Source organism: Eptatretus burgeri, chromosome 8 (assembly GCF_056783735.1).
Source record: "Eptatretus burgeri isolate ZD-2024b chromosome 8, Ebu_testis_v1, whole genome shotgun sequence".
Taxonomy (NCBI): Eukaryota; Metazoa; Chordata; class Myxini; order Myxiniformes; family Myxinidae; genus Eptatretus; species Eptatretus burgeri.
In genome coordinates this window covers 104381307-104401049 of record NC_140968.1, presented here as the reverse complement: position 1 = coordinate 104401049, position 19743 = coordinate 104381307, and the positions used below count along the sequence as shown (strand labels likewise).

The window sequence follows — 19743 nt, the reverse complement described above, 5'->3', positions numbered from 1 at the left end:
ATCATTTCAACAACAAAAAAAAGATAGCTCCAGCGAACTATTCTGCTGAGGTTGTTTGCATTGATCAAATGATCCCGAAGAGGACATTACTGAATCGGGAATTGATTTTTTTAATTTTTTTTCGTTGCCCAATTTTAAGGAAACTTGAAACTGCACACCACAGGGGAATGGTAAGTTGGCACTAAACTTTTTGCGCTATTGTGTACCGTTTTGGTTGTATTTCGGGAACATACATACATACATACAAGATGAGAGTTTTAGTAACATATTGTTGTGGTTGACGAAATTCGCAAACCACCATTCAGGTCCCGTAGGTGAGATATCTCTGTAAGTATATGTGTAGTTAGCCCAAACCCGTTGTTTAGAGGGAATAAATGTCATTCATTCGGGCTGCGACCCTTTTAGATAGCCGTTTTTCTTTTACTATCTTTATTTTGGACCAACCGCCATTACTACCACCACAACCACCACCAACCGCATCTCGCCAACCACAGCCACCTTCTCCAGAACCGCCTTCACAACATCCACCTTCTCCACAACCGCTTTCACACAACCACCAACCGCAACGCCGCTTCACAATAACAACAACACCAACAGCCACGACCTTTACCGTCACAACTCGCTCTCGCAATCATCGCATCACCGCCATTCCAAGCGTCACTGTGGCCAGGGACCACCACAATAAACCCTCCACCACCTTCACCTCTCCTCCTTCTGCCGCCATTCCCGCACCGCTTGTGGGCACCGATCCTGGACTCGTACAGGGCGCGCACCGAGCAGCGGGTGCAAAAAGCGGCCTTTCCGAGAAATCGGATCAAGAATGATTCACGCCCACTTCTGTTCCATCCTATCAGCGAGCGCGGGGCGATTTGGGCCCGCCTCCAGGCGCGTCGGAGTATAATTGATATATGCAGATTCGAGGATCAGGAATGATTCACGCCCACTTTTCCTCCGTCCAATGGGGGAGCGTGGCTCCGCCCCCGAGCCGATCCTGATCCAAAAATCTCCATATGGTTTCTCCTGTCGCACTATAAAGTGCCGAGCGCGGAGCGAATTGAGGGAGTTGAGAGTTGAGAGTTTCCGTTTCGGGCTCGAGTTGGAGAGGTGTGGCAGCGGCAGCGGCGGAGTTGAAAGTTTCTGTTTTGGGCTCGGGCGAGTTGGAGAGCGTAGCAGCAGCAGCACAGCAGCCAAGGAGAGTTGGAAAGCGTGGCAGCAGCAGCGCAGCAGCCAAGACGGGGTTCGGAGTCTGTCGGGGAGCTGCGCAGACGGGTAGGCTCGACGCGGTCTCGGCCCCAGGCCCGTCTGCCCCCCTTGTAGTTGAGGGTGGCCCCTTTTTCTTTTGCTTTGGAGTATATGTGTTGTCGGCGCCGTCTGTGAAGTAAAACTGTGTAAGTGTTGCCGTGTGCTCGCGTAGTCGGTAGTAGATCTGCATTGTGTCCCTTTTGTTGCATTTGCTTTTTGTGCAGAATTGTTGTGTTACTTTTACATTTGCTTTTGGTGCATAATTGTTGTAATTGTATATGTGTGCTTTCCGTTTGCCGCGGAATAAATGTGCTTTATGTTGAACTGTTTTTCCCGTTTCGCTTCGTCCTTTCTTTAATTGAATCTCCATCTTACTTCACGTAAAGGGTTGGTCGTGGGCTAAATACGCCCAATAATTAATCGGAACCATCGAGGTTGACGATAACACCGCTCGGTTATCCCGATAGTACGGAACGGGTCGCTTAAAGTGGCCCGTGTCCGAAGTCGACCTGCGGCGAGGTGCGATCGCCCGGTCTACCCTCCGTGTGGGTACTTAGGTAGGTCGAATTTGGCGAACAACCCTATCCCACGCGGGGGGCCGATTGGCACGATCGTGGTGAGGCCGAAAGGCCCACCCGTGACTTGTTCCCGGCGTTAGTCCGAGAGGGTCACGACGGGATTGTCCGTCCGGTGGGCGACGTGCCGCGATTCGAGTTACGTGGCCGTTCGCACGCCGACGGGCGCGAATCCGCAACATTTGGTGTCAGGAGTGGGATACAAACTCATCCCCCTCCTCGCGACACTGGTGTCAGAGAGTGGGAAAACGGGCTCTCCTGTCTCCAGCTAAATTCACGGGAATCGGTCCAGGGGTGAGACGAGCGACCCCCGATTCCCTCCAAATTACGAGCGATTTAAATTAACCCTTTACGAGAAATAAGATGGCGTCTCAAGGCGAGCGGGAGCCGGGGGTATTAGAAATGGATTTAGAATGTGTAGAATCCATGGTCCAGGATGAAAACCCCGTGCAGGAAATGTTGGTTGTGCAGGAACACGAACTCCCCCAACTGAACCCAGAGCCCGAAATAGGTGCGGCGGTGGCCGCGGCGTATGACACCTCCCCTCCCCCTCTTCACCAAAACCCTTCCCCGATCCCTGCCGAAACGGCTCACCCAAACGCACCCGACATGACCCAGCTATTCACCATGCTGGCAAAGATGAATGCGAACATGAACAAGCAAATGAACGAAGTGAAAACGAAAATGGATGCAAACACAAATGAAATGAAAAACGAAATAAAAGGCTTGAACGAAAATATGGAAACAAACGCACTCAAAATGAAGGAAGAAATGAAAGAGCTGCGGGGTGAGACGCAGAACATGGGCCGAAGCCTGCAGGCGGGCATGAAGGCCGTTACCAGGGAGTTTAAAATGGCGACTACACGTGTGGGAGCTAACGAGCTGGGAGGGAGTGCAACGGCTGTCGGGCCCGCGGTGGAGGCTGGTAAGGAGAAAATAATTCGGGGGACGTGTTGAGCAAGAAGAGTGACGGTGACCGAGAGGGAAAAACTAATTGGGGTGACAGACGTGCACGAGGGAGATAACAAGGGAAGAAACGGAAATAATAGTTGAGACAAGGGAGGTAAAGGGTGAAGAGGTGACCGAGTTGGCAGAGACACGGGAGATGGGAACGATAGAGGGAAGACTACACGATGAAGATGGGGATAGAGACGCACACACACACACGGAGGTAGTGGAGGACAATGGGGGTGAGCTGGTGGACTGGGTGGAGACCCAGTGCGAGCAGCGGGATGGCCTCCTCCAGGAACGAGGGGAGGGAGTATGCCCCCTTGAGGAAAGTCACGACCTGGTGGGTTCGGTCGTGCTTTGCGAGGTTGAGGGGAGGAGTGCTGCGAACGGGTGCATGGAGAGCTTGGGGGGTATAGAGGCCCCGGAGACACAAATCCCCAGTGTGGTTGTCCCGGTGTGTGTGGTGTCGAGGTGTGTGTTCACGAGTGTGGCGAAATGCGTGCTGCAACGCACGCATAGCGCGGGTGCAAGGGCGTGTGTGAGAGCGACCGGGTGGGTGACAAAGACCCCGTGTGTGGAAGCGACCCCGTGTGAGTGGTGTGGTGGTAAGTGTGCAGAAGGGCGTGCTTCCTAGCACGCCGTGTGTGGATGAGGCACCGCGAGCGAGTGCCCCCGCGTGTGTGAGCAGTATGGTTTGTGTGAATGAAATGGCACAAGTGAGTGAAAGGCCGCGAGTGAGTGGAGCCACGTGTGCGAGGGAGGTGGCATGCGTGAGTGAAACGGCCAGTATGAATGGAGCACCACGTGTGAGTGGTATGGGTAGTGTGAGGGAAATGGCATGCGTGAGTGAGCGGCCGAGTGTGAGAGAGACAGCGTGTGCAAGGTCGCTGTGTGTGAGGGAGATGTCGGTGGGCATGTGTGAACATGCAGCCGCGTCTCCCGGGGCGAATGTAATGGAGTGGAGTGTGAGCGTCGTAACACCCAGGTGTGCGTGGGTGGAATGGAGACGACGACGGCGACATGTGAGGGACAAAAGCCGAGTAGCGGCTGTAGATGTTTTGCGCACCGTGCCGGGTTCGCCCAGCAGCGAGCGCGAGGTCCGTGCTGTGCAATGCACGAGGCCCCCACGTGCTCGCTTACGAGAGTGAAGTCTCGGTCTGGAAACGAGCGCGGAGAATGTTGCCGATCCCGCGACGGACAAAGTTTAGGCAGGATTATGTATTTGGACCGGATGGGTTCTCCACGCGGGCGTGTGTGTGTGTTAAGCTCCAATGGGCAAAGCACATGTGTTAGCGTGGGGAACCCCTCGAGACGTGGGGCTTGTTTTTTTTTTATGCGCACGGTGACGTCATGGCTGCACGTGGGGTTGGAATCCGGCAGGAGGGGTATCCCTGCCAGATGGTACCGTCCAAGGAGGGACGAGGTACACGTGCAGCTGCATGACGTCACGGGCAGGTGCAAAGTGCGCGAGCTGTGAGTTGCCGCGCTGGTGCTGCGCATGTGAAAAAAAAAAAAAAGCAAGCCTCACTTTCGGGTGCACAGGATTCCCGGGCAAGGGGTGGAAGACCCCCTTCCTGGGCACAGGATGAAACTAGTTAGGGGGAAGGGTTAGCTTAGTTAGACCGGCTCCATGGGGCAGGGGTAAGTCCTCATGGAGTCCGTGGAATGGATTAGTTAGAGGGATTGTAGCGAGATTTAGGTTGGGAAATTGATTAATGGGATTATTTGGAGACAGTGACTGACAGTGAATGTGTAGAGGGGACGTAGTTTAGCTACGTAGTGTTAAAAGGAACGTGCTGTAGTTTAAGGGACGACGTGGGAGCACGAGTTAGTTAGGGGATGCAGATAGAAGGATGGCAAAATTCAGCGGTGTGCGTGTTGAAGAGTTGGTGAGTTGTGAGGTGGAGACATGAGTGAGTGAGGCCAGCGGGTCTGTGTGTGTGGAGTGAATGGGGAATGCATGGTGCGATGAGTGATTGGGAGGAGGAGTGACTCCCGCCCAAGGGACCCCGGGGTCAGTATAAAGTGAGTTAGGGGTTAGTCAAATTGAAAAATGGAAGTCGTTTTGTTGTTGGTGGGAAAGTAGGCTCGAAACCCATTTGGAGGGGTGCAGGAGCCCTGTTGACGGGCTGGGAGCGTGGCTGCGAAAGGTGAGGATCGCTGAGTGGGTACCCCGGGCACCAGGCTTGTCGGCCGTAGTAGGCCAAGGGCCCATGGGGGGCCGGGATAGCGTAGTGGGCACGGGTGCGTCTGCTTGGTGCGGGGGCCCGGGGTGCCATTAGCCGCGTGGACAGTGTTGTGGGCACGGGTGACCCTCGGAAAGGGGCCCGGGAAGCCAGCCTGCCACGTGTGCGTTACAGGGGAGGTGCCATGGGGGGCACTCCCCGGTGTTAGGGAGCTGGTAGGCTCGGAGGCAGTGTAGTGCCCGGGGGTGCCATCGTCAGAGAATCGGCAGAGGGTCGTGCCTGCCAAAGGGAGCCACGTGTCCCAGCCATGAGACCGTGTGAGGGCACGGAGAGAAAATTGGGGGGCGAGGCCCGAAATTGTAAGGACACTAACACAGGCGACGGGAATCTGGGTTTATAGAACGAATAGTTTAAGCGAGAGGCGCTTGTTGAAAGTCCCGGGGTGGTTTAACAGTTAAATGGTTAGGGTAGATAGGAAGTGTACCCCTCCGCACCATCCATCCCTTCGCTCTCGTTGTGGGCCGCTGGACCCACTTTGTGTTAAGATCGCTAAACTCTGGGGAGGCCATCCTGAGGCTTGAATTGGGCCTCGACACAGGACGCTAGCTCTCCCTTGTTCCCCTCCGGGAAGGGAACGTAGGGGTTGGGAGTAGGCTAGGTGACAGGATAGGTTAGCCGAACAAGGACAGTACAGGGGGTTAGGGGACGATTTATAGTGGGGAAGTAAAAATAAAAAAATAAGTTGGGGCTAAATAGGGGCTTGACAAATTAAGGGAGTGGGTATAGACAGTGACAGGCAAAGGCGATAGGTTGGGAGGGAGACCGTAGGGTAGGTCCGAGCCCGCCTTCCGAGTGGCCAGCACCACCGCACTCCCTCCACCAACCTCCACTGAACGGCAAAGGCTGGCCCGCTTCATCTGCTGGCTGCGTTGCTGCAAGGTAAAGGCCAGCCCACTTCATCGGCAGCTGTTGTTTTGCTGCAAGGCCTGTGCCGGCTGGATCGTCTGCAGCTGCTGTGCTGCAAGGCCTGTGCCGGTCGGATTGTCTGCAGCTGCTGTGCTTCAAGGCCTGTGCCGGCCAGATCGTCTGCCGGCTGTGTTTGCTTGCAGCGGCCTTGTTCTGCAGGCTGTGTTTGCCTGATCACCTTTGCCATGCCGTGCCCACTGCCCCTGTTCACCAGCCCCGTTCAATTTTTTCTTCCCCCCCCCCCCCTGTTCATTTCCATGTGCGCCAGGATCAAGGCAACAGCTTGCAAGCTGCGAGAACTGCCCTGTTGGCAGCTACAACACGGGCCTGCAGTGGCGGCCGGTGCACCGTGTTTGCGTCCATCCATTCATCCATTCATCCATCCATTCGTTGTGTTCATTGCGTGTGCCACTTGAGCTGGCACGGAGACTGCGTTTGTGCAGCCCATGCACCGTTGTGGTTCACTGGGTTCATTTCAAAAGGGAAGGCCTTGGACTGCGTGTGAGCAGCCGGCCACGTTCCCTGTCACCTGCATTGTTTGAGCCAGAGACTTCATGTGAGCAGCCTGGCTCCCTGCAAACTGCTTTCTTTTTGCAGAGTTCATTGATCCTGGGCCATGGTTTAGTGTAAAATTTGTAAGTTAAGGTTAAGATGTACTGTAAATACGAGTGCGCCCCCAGCATGTATGTCTTAGCGCCGGCAATTTTATTTAAGTCGTCCGTGTGAGTGAGTTTGTTTAGGTAGTTACTCAGGCCTCAGGTTATATTTTTTGGGGACACGAATACCATGAATGTCGCACTCAGGGATCCGTAGGTAAAATGTACTAGGGGAGAACTACACATGATGGCACACGAAAATTTGACGACTCGGGACGAGTCTGTAAAAAGGGGAGGGGTAGTGTTGTGGTTGACGAAATCCGCAAACCACCATTCAGGTCCCGTAGGTGAGATATCTCTGTAAGTATATGTGTAGTTAGCCCAAACCCGTTGTTTAGAGGGAATAAATGTCATTCATTCGGGCTGCGACCCTTTTAGATAGCTGTTTTTCTTTTACTATCTTTATTTTGGACCAACCGCCATTACTACCACCACAACCACCACCAACCGCATCTCGACAACCACAGCCACCTTCTCCAGAACCGCCTTCACAACATCCACCTTCTCCACAACCGCTTTCACACAACCACCAACCGCAACGCCGCTTCACAACAACAACAACGCCAACAGCCACGACCTTTACCGTCACAACTCGCTCTCGCAATCATCGCATCACCGCCATTCCAAGCATCACTGTGGGCAGGGACCACCACAATAAACCCTCCACCACCTTCACCTCTCCTCCTTCTGCCGCCATTCCCGCACCGCTTGTGGGCACCGATCCTGGACTCGTACAGGGCGCGCACCGAGCAGCGGGTGCAAAAAGCGGCCTTTCCGAGAAATCGGATCAAGAATGATTCACGCCCACTTCTGTTCCATCCTATCAGCGAGCGCGGGGCGATTTGGGCCCGCCTCCAGGCGCGTCGGAGTATAATTGATATATGCAGATTCGAGGATCAGGAATGATTCACGCCCACTTTTCCTCCGTCCAATGGGGGAGCGTGGCTCCGCCCCCGAGCCGATCCTGATCCAAAAATCTGCATATGGTTTCTCCTGTCGCACTATAAAGTGCCGAGCGCGGAGCGAATTGAGGGAGTTGAGAGTTGAGAGTTTCCGTTTTGGGCTCGAGTTGGAGAGGTGTGGCAGCGGCAGCGGCGGAGTTGAGAGTTTCTGTTTTGGGTTCGGGCGAGTTGGAGAGCGTGGCAGCAGCAGCGCAGCAGCCAAGGAGAGTTGGAAAGCGTGGCAGTAGCAGCGCAGCAGCGAAGACGGGGTTCGGAGTCTGTCGGGGAGCTGCGCAGACGGGTAGGCTCGACGCGGTCTCGGCCCCAGGCCCGTCTGCCCCCCTTGTAGTTGAGGGTGGCCCCTTTTTCTTTTGCTTTGGAGTATATGTGTTGTCGGCGCCGTCTGTGAAGTAAAACTGTGTAAGTGTTGCCGTGTGCTCGCGTAGTCGGTAGTAGATCTGCATTGTGTCCCTTTTGTTGCATTTGCTTTTTGTGCAGAATTGTTGTGTTACTTTTACATTTGCTTTTGGTGCATAATTGTTGTAATTGTATATGTCTGCTTTCCGTTTGCCACGGAATAAATGTGCCTTATGTTGAACTGTTTTTCCCGTTTCGCTTCGTCTTTTCTTTAATTGAATCTCCATCTTACTTCACGTAAAGGGTTGGTCGTGGGCTAAATACGCCCAATAATTAATCGGAACCGTCGAGGTTGACGATAACACCGCTCGGTTATCCCGATAGTACGGAACGGGTCGCTTAAAGTGGCCCGTGTCCGAAGTCGACCTGCGGCGAGGTGCGATCGCCCGGTCTACCCTCCGTGTGGCTACTTAGGTAGGTCGAATTTGGCGAACAACCCTATCCCACGCGGGGGGCCGATTGGCACGATCGTGGCGAGGCAGAAAGGCCCACCCGTGACTAGTTCCCGGCGTTAGTCCGAGAGGGTCACGACGGGATTGTCCGTCCGGTGGGCGACGTGCCGCGATTCGAGTTACGTGGCCGTTCGCACGCCGGCGGGCGCGAATCCGCAACAATATATAGATTTACTTTATCACTACCTTTTGAATTAATGTCCTTTGTAAATATTTGTTTCTTTTCATTAAATGTGTTCATTTTAAATCACTGTATTCGTGTATTTGTAGTGGGCTTCGAGTATAAATCCCCTGTGCATCCATTTCATTCCCCATGCTCCTCCGCCCCTCCACCATTGTGCCCCATGCCCTTCGAGCACGTGTGATAATCTCCGAGGATCAATGTGTCCACCTCTTATTAATAAGGAACCGCCCCGGCGTCTGAGGGCTGGCAGTGTTAACCGCCCGTCAACACAATTTTGGTTGGGGGTTAACCTGGGCCGACTCACTCTGCGACAATATTGTTATGCTTTTGGAAAACTTACGCCAGGGGGAGAGAATACATGGACGTATGGGTGACCACGATCAGATTTTTCATTTGTCTTTGTTTAGATAGTCCTTGGTCCCATGTCAAAGGGCTGTTTGGGGGGGAATGTGTTGGCTAGGCTGAATTTTTCCAGTGTAAAGACCCCAGCTCCCCCTCTCTGTTACTGTGAATATTTCCTTCTGCACACCATCGTTCTGTTCCAACGGTCCACCAATAACCTCCACTCCATCAAACATCCTTTCAACAGTCCCTCCTTCACCCCATTGGTGTTAACTTCATTCATTCTTCTCTTGGTCATGCGGAATTCCTTTCGTGTTCCCTCCATCCGTGCATTGCTTAATAACCCATCGGGTGCTCTCACATGTATGTTCACGTAGCATCTCACATGCATGTTCATGACGCTTGGTGCTCATCATGGCCGATGAGGTGCGTCGCTTCTCGCAGGCATGGTACAGTGTAGAACAGTGTGAGTGGGTGTTTGCACGCATGGGGATGGGACTGGGGGCTCTCGTCGTGGGAGGGCGGGGCAGGGGCTTCGTTGAAAGTTCCCTCAGAATGGCATGGCAATATTCATAAGTGACATCATGCATCCGCCACCATCGGTTGCGGACCAATGGAAGGGGGAGAAGACTTGTGGGATGAGAGAAGAGAGCTGATGTGAAGAAGAAGCAGAAAGGTAAAAGCAGAGGGACAAGCTCACGCGAGCAGGGACGAAAAGTGCTCCTGAGCAGACAGCTCAGATAGGAGAAAGGCTGAGAGAAGCAAAAGGCAAAAAGCAGAAGACATGTTTGTAATAAATAATTGTTTGTTGTTATTACCCTCACCGAAAGATTTGGAAAGGTTCTTGCATTTGGGTCCGTTTATTTGTTTGCCTGTCTGTTTGTTTGTTTGTTTGTCCGCACAGAACTTTTGTGTTTTTCACCGCAACCGCTTGTCGGAATGAGACGAAATATTCACCATTGGTGCAACAACTCATGTAGAACGTTTCAATGATAATTATGATGTCATAGGTCACGTGGTATGGCAGCCATATTGGAAAAATGGGAAAAATTTGGACCTCTAACTCTGAAACTGCACCAAGGAAAATTTTGAAACTTGGCACATAGCAAGTACTACTCATGGGGAATGTGTGATTTTTTTATGACGTCATAGGTGCCCTCATTATGACAATTGCATATGTAGAATGCCACATCTGATCAGTATGAAAATATTTGAGGGTCATCTCAGGATATAATGGCCCATAAAAAAAAAAAATTTGACGACGTCATCCATCACGTGATTCGGCAGCCATATTGTTTAAACAACACTAAAAATAAACCATCAAAAATCTTTTCTGAAGTGGCTGAACAGATCGACGCAAAACTTCACACGTATGACTGCCTGTCCATGAGGAACAAAAGGTTCACACATGACATAGGTCACATGGTTTGGCAGCCATATTGGATTGAAGAAAAATATTAAATAATGTTTTCACTGGAACTGCTTAATGAAGATGTGAAACCTCACGTTTATGATCTAGTCGTGATGGGGAATACATGTTTTAAATTTCAACTTGATCAGATGCATGGTCCGGCAGCAAGAATTATTTAATTTTTTGATACGAGTTATTTTTGATGTTTTTATTTATCAATTTATTTATTCGAATAAGTTTCACTTGGCTGTGCCTGGATGAGTTTGAGGGTGGAGGAGTAGCAGCTGAAATGTGAATCCTATCGAGGTTCCTCCTGAGGACTTCATCTTTGGTTTTTTCTTGTTCTGGTTCCTTCTGATTACTCCAATGCAGGACTGTACCTATTTGTTCTTCCATTTGATTTGAAGTGAATTTATTTTAATACCATTCTAATTTCAACTGTATAATAAATATTTTTTTAAAACATCATCATGGGACAGGGTCAGCTGTCAGATCAAAGTGGGGTTGCATCAAAGCGGAACGTCTTGGTACCCGGTCATCACTGCCAGCAGTTATAAAGTAGCAGTTCTAGTTATGTCTCTTGTTAATTACATCACACACACCAGTAAACAAACGCCACACAAAAGCAGTCCTGGCAAGGGTCTGCAATCTCTGATTGCTCTGTTTATTGTTTTATCCTGAGATTGTGAGCTTTGTTTGACAGTGCAATTTTCCATTTTTTGTGGACAAATAAAAATTTCATTTCATTTCAAAATGGAAATGTGACATTAGTGTGTGGATAGGATTACCGCACAGCAAGTGGTTTTGAATGCCAAGGATACCGTTGTGAATTATCTTGTCTAAAAGTCCTTCCTTACCTGTATTTGTAATTTTTGTCTCGTCATGCATTTATCATGAGCCTTGGATCTGAATGTCAGTCCAAGCAACATGAATCACAGGTTTGTGCCATTAATTACAACTGTCGCTCTTTCCCTTCCACTCCCACTTCCCTACGTTTTTGATCTAACTCCACATTCCTTTAAAACCCCAACCCCTCTCCATACTCCCCCATTTACAACTTGTCCCCTCTCTCATCATTCTCATCCTCCACTACCCCCACAGCTATTCTCTTCCTTCCCCCTTCCTAAACAACAGTAAAATAAAATAAAATAAAAATACTTCACACTCACTCGAAACTCATTCCTTTCTGTCATTCCTGATATCCACCGAGACATGCATGATTATCAGTCCAATCCGCTCAGGGTACACACAAGGCATCCAGAATGGTTCATAACATCTCCCTCCACAACTCTCTACTCACCCTCCATTCCCCTTCCTGGTTCGCTCCCAAACAAACAATCCACGTACGATCACGTTCCTACAGCACTGCCCTTTCCTTCACACGAGCTGCAACACATCTATGCCCCCTCTGCCTTTACTAAATAGCTCCAAGATGTACGCATCTTTTCGGTAACCACCTTCTTGTTAACAATTTAAAAATAAATACAAGAAGATTGCTCATCTGCATTCCTTTATTCCTCTTTTTCTCCCACCTGTGGTACCACTTGCATGAATCAATTACGACAACTGTTCCCTGTACGGTTTTAAGTAGGCAGCTCATACCCATCTTGCGTCATCTTCCATCCCTACCCATTACATTCTATACTCCATTATGCCCTCCAGAAACACCCCTAAACCAGCAGATTTTTTTTTTCCTTTCTCTGGATTTTCTTTTCTTTTTGCATTCACCTTTTGGCCCACTTTTCCCACCGTCAATTTGGTTCTTTTTCTGCTCTCGGCCTTCCGTGAGCGGAGATTGCGCGCATGAAAAAAATAAGATAAATAAAGAAAATCAAAGGGGTTTGAAACCACAACATTAATCACATGGTGCCTTACACTTGCTTGGTTCTCTGCAGTCGGTGTACCCGAGTCTGCCACACAACATTTCTGCCGCTGGACAGATCTGCATTTCGTTGAGCTCGGCACGTTCTTCACACAATGCAATGTGCCAAAGAGCTGAGTCAATGGCACCGTCACCTGGAAATGAAATCATTGGTGTCAAGAAAGAAGCAAGAAAATGAACCGAGTACTGCATAGACGAATCACTCTTCGAGGTAAAGTCAATAAAATAATAGCAAAGTAAGTTAATCGAATTGGAAGATTAGTAGTAGCAGTCGTAGTAATTCATGGAAGAGTATAAATTAATGAATAATTTTTTTTCTGAAAGTCGTCACATGAAACAGCTTTGAAGAAATCCAAGAATGGGAGTTTCTCGAAGTGCAATTTGGGATCATGTTTGAAATAGAAACGGGTCAAAGATGAAGGAACATCATAGTACTGGACGTGTACGTTGACCAACATGGGGGGTGGGGGGGGAGGAATAAAAGAACTTCCTGACTCAAATCAAAACAATTTCAAGTTGAACAATATTACAACAGCCAGAGTGCAATTGTAATCGTAACTGAGGATATCAAAATGGCTCGACTCATATCAAGCTGAAGATTTCAAATTGAGACACTCATCAAGAAATCTCTCACAGTCACATTTAGAAATCCTTTCATTTGCCGAAATTAGCTCGTTGTTAATGTGGCTCACTTTACCGTGGTCCCCTAAACTACCCAAATCAAAGAGTGCATTGAAGTGATGAGTTTCAAGTCCTCGCTCATTAACTCACAAAGTCAATCGTGCAGGATAAAACACAGCACGTTTCACAGGAACCATACATGTCATTCCCATCGTAAGATCAAGCCTTCAGATATCAATATGATGGAGTTTTGCTGGACAAGCCACAAGTGGCACTGCCGATGGCAGGAGCCCATGACATAATTTCCGGGAGGACCGCTCATGAACTTCTGAACAGGTATCTAATCCCATATGAAAAATCATCATCATCATCATCATCCACTGGGAAGTCCAGGACTGGACTTCGTCGATATCGATTTTTTTTCCATATCTATATACCGGGGTATACATCAATATATCGATATTATTAAAATACATATATTCTATATATACATATATATAATAGTAATTTTTTTTTTTTTTTTTGCATAGACTCCAAAAATACGCAATGGTCCCTTAAGTATTCATATGACGTCCATACCATTGACATGGTAATTTTTCAAAGTATTCCCACACAGGGATTTGGGTCCGTCTGTCTCTGTCCACACAGAACTTTCGTGTTTTTCTCCACAACCGCTTATCGGATTGAGACGAAATTTTCACCATTGGTGCGACTATTCATGTAGAATGTTACAATGATAATGATGTCATAGGTCACGTGGTGTGGCAGCCTCCTCTGCCTTGACAGTTTATTGGAAAAAGCAGAAAAACTTTGGACCTCTGTATCTCTGAAACCGCACCAAGGAAAAAAATTCAAACTTCGCACATGGCAAGTACTCCTCATGGGAATGAGCACGATTTTTTTTATGACGTCATAGTTGGCCTCGTTATGATGTCATAATTGCATATGTGGAACCCCACATCTGATCAGCATGAAAATTTTTGAGGGTCATCTAGGTATAAAATGGTCCACAGAAAAAAAAACAAAATTTGATGACATCATCGGTCACGTGATTCGGCAGCCATATTGTTTTTGACAAAAATATCTTTTTAAAAAACCTTCAAAATCTTCTCTGAAGTGGCTGAACAGATTGAAGCGAAACTTTACACATATGACCACCTGTCCATGAGGAACAAAAGGTTCACACATACGATGTCATTGGTCACATGGTTTGGCAGCCAAATTGGATTTACCCTAAAACCCATAAAAATCTTCGAGAACAGCTGGACAAATCGAAGGGAAACTTCACACAATTGTTCCCCAAGCCATGGGTGTACAAATGGCACATAGCAAGCACTCCTCATGGGGAATTAGTGTGGGTTTTTTAATGACGTCATAGGTGCTTGCCTTCACTATGACTTCATAACTGCATTGGTAGAACACTACATCTGATCAGTATAAAAATTTTTGAGGGTCATTCAGGGATAAAAATGGTCCACAACATTTTTTTGATGATGTCATCGATCATGTGATTCGGCAGCCATATTTTTTTGTTGTTTTTTTTCAACCTTTAAAAATCTTCTCTGAAATGGCTGAAAAGATCGAGGTGAAATTTTGCACATTTGACCACCTATCCATGAGGAACAAAAGTAACACATATAATGTCATATTGTCGTGGTGCCGGGTTCGGTAGCGAGGACGACCGCCAGAGGGAGCAGTCGGGCCGTCTCCTACCGAACACTGGAATTAAAAGGTCGTCACCCCGGATTCCTCTTTTTTCCCGCCTTTGGAATAAACTTCCTCACTCTATTCTTTCCCATTCTTCCCTCCAGGCCTTCAAAACAGCTGTTCACCACCACCTCTTATCTTCCCCCATCCAAATCCTCGATCTTTTCTACCCCCGATAATCCACCCAAGCCCACTTCCTTCAATTCTCCTGCTTTCCTTCCTGAAAGTCCCTGAAATGTCCATCTTCTCTTCGCCATGTTCCCAGTCCCATCCCCATCCCTCTCCCTTCCACAGTTCACCTAATGTGTCTGTTCCCCACTGTTTTGTCCCTTCCACTCCCGCCCCTCTTGTCTCATGCCTCCTTGCTGTGAGTTGTGTGTTAGCTCTCGTACGAGCCTCGACCAAGGTATACAAAAAAATTAAAAAATAAAAAAACTCCGGAGTCGACGGGTCACTAAAAGGACCGTGGTCGCCAACATTTCGACGGCGTGAGGTAGGGTCCACTTGTCTATTCCAATTTACCTAAGTACTCACGCCATCTAACTACCGGGGAAACCACACCCTCGGCCGACTTTGTCCGAACTGAGTCGCTGTAACCGACTCGGATCGGGCGTAACCGAGCGGAAGTTACAAAAACCGCACCGGACCAAATGAACACTTACGGCACAGCCCAAACAGCCTTAATACTTCTCAAGCCCACACCGTGCTGGGTCAATGGTAGAAATGACAAGCAACGAACTGGAACATTTAACAGGGGTTTATTTTACAATAATCGGGAAGGGAGACACAAAGCAGACTTGATCACAAATAAAATGCAATGTACAATGAGCGAAAAGCACTTAATTCTACTTAACAGACTGGCGCCGCGCATGCACGCACGCACGCACGCAAACACGCATGCACGGACCCCGTCGGGTCTTTATTGGACCCTCCAGCCGAGGAGGATAGCTCAGCTGGGGGGGACAGCGCCTGGCCGGGTACCTGTCCGCCTCGTGCGGTCACACCGACTCCAACCCACCACGGTGGGACTCAAACCCACGACCCGGAATCGACGAGCCCACGATCCTGGCTGCCACGAATGATGATCGAGCACCACAGTCCTGGCTGCTCAACCACCACCACCACGAGGAGCCCCGCAAAAGACCACAGACGACCACAACGACAGACCAAAAGGCCAAGAGCAAAGACGACGACTCCTCCTCTTGACGACTCTACCTCTACTCTCATCTTCTTATCCCCCCCCCCGCCGCGGGTCCAGGGAACCGCTCTGAGGTAACTCGCCTGCAGATTGGACAAGGGGTTGTCGAGTGATCAGTGGCTTCCCCTTATTGGTCGGGTGAAACACTCCATCTGGCTAAAGCGGAGTCGGCCCTGAGGTGATGAGCCTCCTGATTGGAGGATGGCAGGGGGAAACGACCACCCTCCCCCCGTGCGTGTCTGAGAACCCAGACGGAACAACCAGCGGAGCACCCTATTCTTCCTCCACCCTTGTAGCGGGGAGGGGCGATCTCGGGTTGGCTGGCGGGCCGGCCGCTGTCGATTGGACGGGCTCACGGTGGGCGGAGGGAACCTCACCCCTGTACGTGACATGTTGCACGTGGGCGATAACGAAGGATGGATTTAAGATGTAAAAAAACCTGACTATAAAAGAAATCCGCAGCGCACACATGAAATTAACCCATTAGACAGAAGGATGGGACCCTAACTATAACACATACTTATCAAAATAACTGGACTGCTGACTGTCTGTGTGCAAGAGGCTTCCAAATCCTTAACAATGTCACATGGTTTGGTAGCCATATTGGATTTACCTAAAAAAAACGATAAAAATACACCACTCAAAAGAAGTCCTGGCAAGGGTTTGCAATCTCTGATTACTCTTTTTCTTGTATTGTAAATGTATTTTGTTTTCAAATGAGATCAGTGTTGGTAATCAGCACAGGTCAGTATCCATCGCCATCGCCGTACCGGTGCGACTGTCATGGAATGCTGTACCCGTATCGCTTTCATACCGCTATCACCATCGCACATCACCAACCCGGCACAGGATTTCTAAAGCACACCCAATTCATATAAAATAACACCCAATTGGCAATTCCTTTAAAACCAGCCCCAAGGGCAAAGAAAAACGCAATTGCTTGTATGGGTGCTGAGTTCCACTGTTCCACGTCATACGTTCCACTATTCCATATTTAGCCGAGACGCCGAGTGCATCAAAGCTGTTTCAATCATGTCCGATATTTAATGATTGTAAACACCTTTCTTCAATTCGTTGGTGATATACTGGGTTTTTTTTATTTCTCATCTCGATTTGTTTTGGTATACTGGTATATCGATGTGAAAAATTATGTCGATATAACCGGTGTATAGATATACCACCAGACCATAGCTTGGGGGTACAATCCTGGATGGGTCACCGCTCCCATGCAGGAGATACTTAAATGGCTCATTCTTCCGAGAGATGGTTCTCATTTTTCCGACCTCGAAAATTGGACAGGCAGAGTTAACCCACATGGTGTTTTATTATGGCACGACAGCAGCTCAAACTCTGGACATTAAGATCTTAATCCAGCTATCTTAACCATTAACCACCACTTGGCATAACATGGTTCTTCCCAGAAAGATCATTTTTACAAATCACAACTACAAATAAGGGGTCAGACAGTACGTGGATATGGGAGGATCACAAGAGAGGCCAATGGCCGAAAACGATCTTACAGGTATCCACACCAACAACCTATTGCTTTTGTTTCTACTTACCTGAAATGTACAAACCCCATTTGCAGCATTAACCAAATCTAACTTCTTCAAATCGCAATCAGCGACAGGCAGGGAATTTGGTCGGAGTGGCAGGACACCACAGCAGATTCTTTAAATGACAAACCATCGAATACTTAATATCCACAACATAAATGCAGATGGGACAACCGGCTTGAAGTCTCCATGGTAATGTACCCCCATGCCGGCACTTAACCAGAATGGCACGTTGAAGTTACATTTGATCGTGTGAGGAGTCAAACTCAAACGAGAGGGGGTCGATGGGGAGCACAGTACCAATCGAGTTACTGTCGTGCCTGAACGAGTTGCTCACACGCCAAATCCCCGACAAACGCTTCGCAATGCTACGCTTACTTATTTTTACTATCGCCCATCGTCTCTTCATTTTCACAATCGAGATCCCCCTCAACCCCACTCCACAAATGTTGGATATACTTTGACAGACTGGTGTCGTGATGATTTCATACGAAACTTACCCTTCAGTTTCAATGGTGTTTAAAAGGGAATGAGAGCATAATTTTTCAAATAGAGAAACTTTAATTCAAAAATGTGACACCAAACAAAACACGTCATTTTGACAGTTTATTAGTCACTCGCAAATACCACTAGTCACTTCGCTGACGGTAATACTAAAGGGGGGGAAGAGGGTGGAAGAGAGAGAGAGACAGGGGTGGGGGAGAAAGAGCGGTGAGAGTGAAGAGGTGGAGGGGAAAGGAGAGAGAGGAGAGAGGAGGAGCAAGGAGATGTGGGGGAGCAAGGAGGGAGGGAAAGTGAGGAGCATGGGGTAAAGGAAGGCAGCAAGAAGTGAGGGCCTGTCGCAGCTATGTGGGAGCCACCCTGTTCCAATGCTTGTATTTAAATAACAGTAAATAAACACAAATACGAGTAAACTAGCCTTCTTGAAACCCTCACAGTCAGTTAGAGCATTGAAAAATCTATTAAAGAATGTATACTTTAATGACCGTCAGATGTCAGGATCGTAAGATTCATGTACGTTAAATGCTATCAGCTGAAAAAGCAGTCATATTTCTAGTTTCATTTTTAGATTTTCAGATGTTGTTAAATTTATCTGATATTCGTCATTGGAACTTGGTTTTGAAAAGTTTATTTCAACAGAAAGAGTGAACTTTCCTTTCCAGAACATAAGTTACAGTTCGGAAATTGATCAAAATTGGCTGAGTGGCATGTGATAGAGTGAAATTTATCCGAGTTTCACTTTGAATGCCTATTCGGGGATGAAAAAATAAAAGTGCCTGTGCTATTCTGTGAAGTGTGCTGAAAGTGGCTGAGAAGAGGCTCATTTTACCAACAATAATCATATTATCTAATTTTACAAACATTATAGACATATTTTGATTAAATACCGCTCACTGACCACGCGTTTCAAAAATTTAAAATTTGTCTGCCATTACGCGACAATCAATATTATACACAATACAATTTTACCTGAATCATTGAACTTGAAATCTCTTACCACAAATGATACATTTCTGTCATGACCTTCTTTGCAGGAAAAATACAGGTTTGCCTCAATCTCCCTCAACAGTTAAAGGGAGATTTTTTATCTTGCCAAAACGAAGTTTTTGCAAGATATGTTAGTCAGCTTGTATGTTTTGTTTTTTTTTTTTTTGTCTGTAATCACGTATAAAAAATTCTGCAGAGCACAGTTATCATTGGAAATTTTTGTAACTTCGCATATCAGAGGCCTATAGAGGTCCCTTTCAGTGCACAAAATTTTGAAGGTTAAGGTCACTTTGTCGCAAATCAGGGGAGTCGACGAAACCCTTATTTTTTGAGTAATTTTGATCGGAACATCTTCAAACTTCATGGGAATATAGTTCATGGTCTGGCGCTCAGCTGATTAATTTTTGGTGGTGATTGGCCTTGCCCTTCATGGTTAGTGCCAAAGGTCAAACATATTTGACCCCAAGGTCAAATTTTCAAGTTTTAGGAACCATATCGTGTAGTACCTCAAATTGAACACCTCGATGAGTGCTTTCTCGATATGTCAAGCTTGAGACATTATGACGTCATTTGGTGACGTTATGAGGCAAAAGCATATTTTTCATGGTTACTCTGTAGAACGATTCTCATCGGAATCTCTGGTAGGCAGATATTCCTCAAGGAGTCGCTCCTGGTGGATAGCAGCTCTGTTCACTTCAGTGTGACCTTAAAGAAGTCACACGTGGTCACCTTTTGGCAAGATACGGGTCACCCTGCGGGTGACATTGCTTTATTTTCTTGTCCGCCATTACGCGACGATTATGGAATTCTGGAATTATTGCTGAAATATTGAGGTGAGTGAATGTTTTAAGTATTTGGACATTAAAATAGATAAAATAGATGAATCAGACTGACTTCACAAGTCGATGAGCAATAATGCTCAAATATTTATCTGACAACCATTTGGAGGGAAGAAAATTTAATTTTTT

The 19743-nt window shown here is 47.9% G+C and overlaps 1 protein-coding gene across 2 annotated transcripts in view; it reads right to left on the bottom strand.

Moving 5' to 3' along the window:
* Positions 1 to 19743, bottom strand: part of YME1L1 (YME1 like 1 ATPase) — a 91631-nt gene that overhangs the window by 52192 nt on the left and 19696 nt on the right. Inside the window, exon 2 of one of the 2 annotated variants that reach the window (XM_085893393.1) lies at positions 12199 to 12339. In XM_085893393.1, the coding sequence (XP_085749519.1) occupies positions 12199 to 12339 (141 nt within the window). The remainder of the gene's footprint in view (positions 1 to 12198; positions 12340 to 19743) is intronic. The other variant, XM_085893394.1, reaches the window with a different exon arrangement.